Genomic DNA, 4,412 nt, shown 5'->3' on the forward strand with positions numbered 1-4,412 from the left:
TAAGAGTGCATTTTTCATACTTATAACTGCGTCTGGCAGGAAACTGAAGTTAGTTAGACCCAATTAGGCCTTTCTTTTCTTTTTCTTTTTTTATTTTTTTTATTTTTGCCAACTTTTATTTTGAACTGTAGAAATATAAATAGGAGAAAACAATATTATATACATATTTTTGGAATGCTAATACAGATGTGAGCTTCTCCCTTTGAATTTCCCTCCTTCTCTCTGAATTCTCCTCTCGTCCTTCTCTTCTTCTTCAATTACTGTTCCATTGTTGCTGTCTTGAACCTTTTGGTGTCACAATTCAACTTGATGCTTGTGTTTATAAAGACATTTAGTTTATAAAATATAAGGCTCAATTGTATTATTCAATATGAATATCAAGTATATGTTAAGTAGACTCAAAATCTCTCCCCAATCCTAGGTTCACTCCAAATATCCTTGGACATTCAAAGGATATGAAAGTCCAATCATATATTGATAACTTGCTATATCGTCGTATACTTGATTAAATACTTTTCTTGTTGATTTGTGTAATCTTTTACGTATTATTACTGTGGGTGACTTTCCAACCCAACGCATCGATAAATATTGCTTATGTGTCTTCAATTGTTTCATAAAAACTTTTGTTGTAGCAACGAAAAAAGAGGAGAGCAACATAAATGCTAGAAACTGGAATACACAAGAAAATATATATTTTGTTATAAAGAAGAGATTATTTAGATAGCACCAATGTTCTTGAGGCCAAGAACAACCCCAACACCAATAATGTGACCAACAACACCACAAGCCAAGGTGTCAGCAAGTGTAAATCCAGCAGGATCTCCAGTCTGGAGACCTGAGTCCCTAACCTCAAGCTTTAGCCCTGCTGTTGCTTTCCTGTTTGCTGATGGAGCCAACCCAAATCTACCAGCAAAGAGCATTAGGCTTGTTGATGTCACCATTATCTGTTCAACATACAAACACTTCGTTACAAAATCATCCTTTGGTTTAATTCTTGCATCATTTAGGTCTCCATGAATAACGTCAATACTTACTCTTAAGTACGAGACTAAATTTACATAACATATATACTATTCGACTTATTAATTCTTACAAAATTCTTATCACTAAATTTATCTCCTTAATTAGAACTTTTATCTTCCTTCTATTTTACTCTAAAAAACCAATGAAAATCATGAGACGATGAAATTGAATAATAAATAAACATATAAATCAACGTTGATCAATTTTTGTGCCTTTTAGGGTGTGTTTGGTACGAAGAAAAATATTTTCTGGAAAATATTTTCCAATTTTCCCATGTTTGGTTGGCTTAAATGTTTTGGAAAACATTTTCCTTATCAACTCATTTTCCTCCAAATTGGAGGAAAATGTTTTCCTTATTAAGAGAAGGGAAAATATTTTCCAAATCTCCTTCCCAATCTTCCCCACCTTATTCCCCAACACCACACCCACCCACCCAACCCAACCTCACCCCTTTCTCCAAAAAGGCTTTTCTTTTTCAAATTTCAGTTGCATAAAAAATATTTTGCAAAAAAAATATTTTCTACTCTCTAACCAAACAATAGAAAATATTTTCCGAAAAATATTTTTCACTCACTAACCAAACAAGAGAAAATAAGTGATAAAATCACTCATTTTCCATGAAAATATTTTCTAGGAAAATATTTTCCATAGACAACGTTTTCCTTCATACCAAACACACCCTTAAGCTAAAATATTATTTAAAAGTAGAAAAAATGTTGGATAAAAATTATCCCATATCTAGGACTTTAGCCTACCGTTGTGAAATTAGAATACTAAAACAAAATAATACTACATTTAACCATGGTCATTGCAAAAAATTTTGGAAGTCCATAAATTCTATTTGGTAAAAATCTTGCACTAAGTTCTTTATAAACACTACCCTATTTTGATTGCTCAACTCAATTCTACTTGGACAACAATACTGAAGAAGAAACGAATTTGCATGGACTCCCAATTCCAGCTGTCTCCTTTCTGTTCTTCAAGTTCTAAGGCCCGTCATACCAATCCCACATTAAATAAAAAAATACTTCCAACACCAACTTATATCTATTAATAAATAAAAAACCTTTAATTGTTGGCACATTCCTTTTTTACTTCTGTGACAGTGCACAATCCGATCCTTTTTTGAGGTAATTTACCTTCATCCAGTGAATTCTCTCTCAAAGATTGATTTCATGTACTATTTCAAGAATAAACAACATAAGATGATATTACGGATGGTTTTTGTTTAAATTATGCCATTATCTACTATTATTTAGGAAAATATATGATTTACTCTATTTTGTATTTGTATTTTTTCACTTGCGTTTCTGAGGAGGCGCTCAATTCAATACCAGCAATGTCATTAGAAGAATATTTTCTAGGAATATATAGACCTTTTTTGCTAGTGCAATATGCTTTTCTCAGAAGAAGTACATGCATGATAGAGACCATTCGATCTGTAGAGGAAGAGATTAAAATGCATTGGCCCCTTGAAACTTAAAATATGGAGGAAGGAACGTAACTGATCAGTCATTTCATGCATGCTGACCTACTAGTATACGCATTTTGAATATGTTTACATATCAAAGCAAGACCCAATGGATTTGTGGACACACACACTGTATGTATTTTGAGGGTCGACCCTTTAATAGAAGTCACCATTCCATGTTTTTCATACTAGTTCTTAAAAACTGCTTATGCTTCTAGCCAAAAATATTTTTTTCTCCCAAAAAAGCTTGACCAAACATCTCAAGTTAAGAAAAAAATATTTTTTTTAAGGAAAAAACACTTTTGATCTTGGGAGAAGCTTGACTAAGCAGACTATAATATTTTTTGATAAAAGATAACTTATTCATCATTTTGCTATAAAGTAGCTCACTATGATTTTCACAGGATAGTCAGGTTTTCATTTTCTTTTTTAAAAAAATTGCAAATGCAAAACTTTGAGTTTCATTGATACGACTACTTTATTCTTTTTGAGTTTTCTTTTTTATATCTTAGTTAGCAAGTCTCTTACAATATAATTGCAATAGTTTATTTACCAAATTTGTGGGCGAACCGATGAAATCACAGCGAGCTCCCAGAGCACCTTGCCCTCTACTCCTCATTGGTTGAACGGCCACCTGCACCCAGTGAAAGTTGATTGTTACCACTATATAAATTCATATGTTTTCAATGTCATAACAATTTGAAATTGGTAAAATTCATAAATAGTGAACAATTTTATTTTAAAGATATCGGATTTCACTCATAGAAAAGGAAAAGTAAATACAAGACGATAATCATAAAATAATTTCAGCTACACTTTTTTGTCAAACCATATTATGCCTCTGTTCCCGTTTATGTGAACCTGTTTGACTAGCCATGTAATTTAGGAAAAAATGAAGACTTTTGGAATTTGTGGTCCTAAACAAATCAAAAAAGGGTCCAGAGTATTTGTGTGATTATAAAATAGAATTGGTGTGATTATAAAACCTTCTCGTCAAGAATAGAATAGAATTGGAAGTTTAAGCTAAATTGTGTCCCAATTTAAAAAAAGTTCATTTAAAGAAAATAAGTTCATATAATCTGGAACATGGGAGTATTAATCAGTACTGTTGAAATCAGGTCAAATTTATCAAAGTCAAAAAAACTATAAACAGGAAAGATGAAAAAAAGAGTAAAAATAACACCTAAGTAAATGTAAAACAGACATAAATGGAGGAACTGACCAAACCCTGAATAGGGGAAGTAGAGAAGGTGTTGATTTTGAGTCCATTGAACTGTGGAAGAGAAGTTATCATGGTGGCAGCCATGTTTGCAGCAACTCAACCTTTTTCTCTCTTCTTTTTTTTTTTTAAGTTTAATTGCCTTTTGACAAAATTGTTTGTATAAATCTATTGGGGTTCGAAACAAGTTTCTGTGACATAGGCCCATTACCCAAAGCAAGGAGTTTGTGGCCTCAGAATGGGCTGTTTTAGATACACTTGGATACTTGTTTCCTGAAGTGGCAATCTTATATTGGCTGAAGTGGATAAGATTTAGATGTTTGATAAATTCAGCTAAGATTACTTGAAATGATGTGCTATAACTAGGGTGGACATTCGGTGTACGGTATTGAATCGGTACTTTGGTATTCGATATATTAATTATGTATATCAAATATTGTACTAAAGTAATTTAGTACGGTTTAATATTTTTTAGTTTGGTTCGCTACGATTTTAGTTTGGTTCGATAAGATTGTTGTTAGTTTTTTTTATTTCTCGGTGGAGTTCTAACAATAGTTCATTGATATAATCCAAATCCACCATATAACGATATTGATTTGTCAACAACGTAACGAACTCGAAGGAATAACGTTTTCATCTATTCCGCTCAATCTATCTTCAAATACCTAATATTAATACTGTACTTAATCCATATTTATG

General features: G+C 32.0%; 1 protein-coding gene across 1 annotated transcript; it reads right to left on the reverse strand.

Moving 5' to 3' along the window:
- Positions 1-675: 675 nt before the first annotated feature.
- Positions 676-3,893, reverse strand: LOC104241702 (photosystem I reaction center subunit psaK, chloroplastic-like). Its single transcript, XM_070168356.1, has 3 exons — positions 3,717-3,893; positions 3,048-3,128; positions 676-944 (listed from the first exon to the last, which is right to left on the reverse strand). Exons 1-3 carry the CDS (start codon positions 3,798-3,800, stop codon positions 717-719), a joined length of 393 nt encoding a protein of 130 aa, XP_070024457.1. The 5' UTR covers positions 3,801-3,893; the 3' UTR covers positions 676-716.
- Between the last annotated feature and the right edge of the window lie 519 nt (positions 3,894-4,412).

This window comes from Nicotiana sylvestris, chromosome 2 (assembly GCF_000393655.2).
Source record: "Nicotiana sylvestris chromosome 2, ASM39365v2, whole genome shotgun sequence".
Taxonomy (NCBI): Eukaryota; Viridiplantae; Streptophyta; class Magnoliopsida; order Solanales; family Solanaceae; genus Nicotiana; species Nicotiana sylvestris.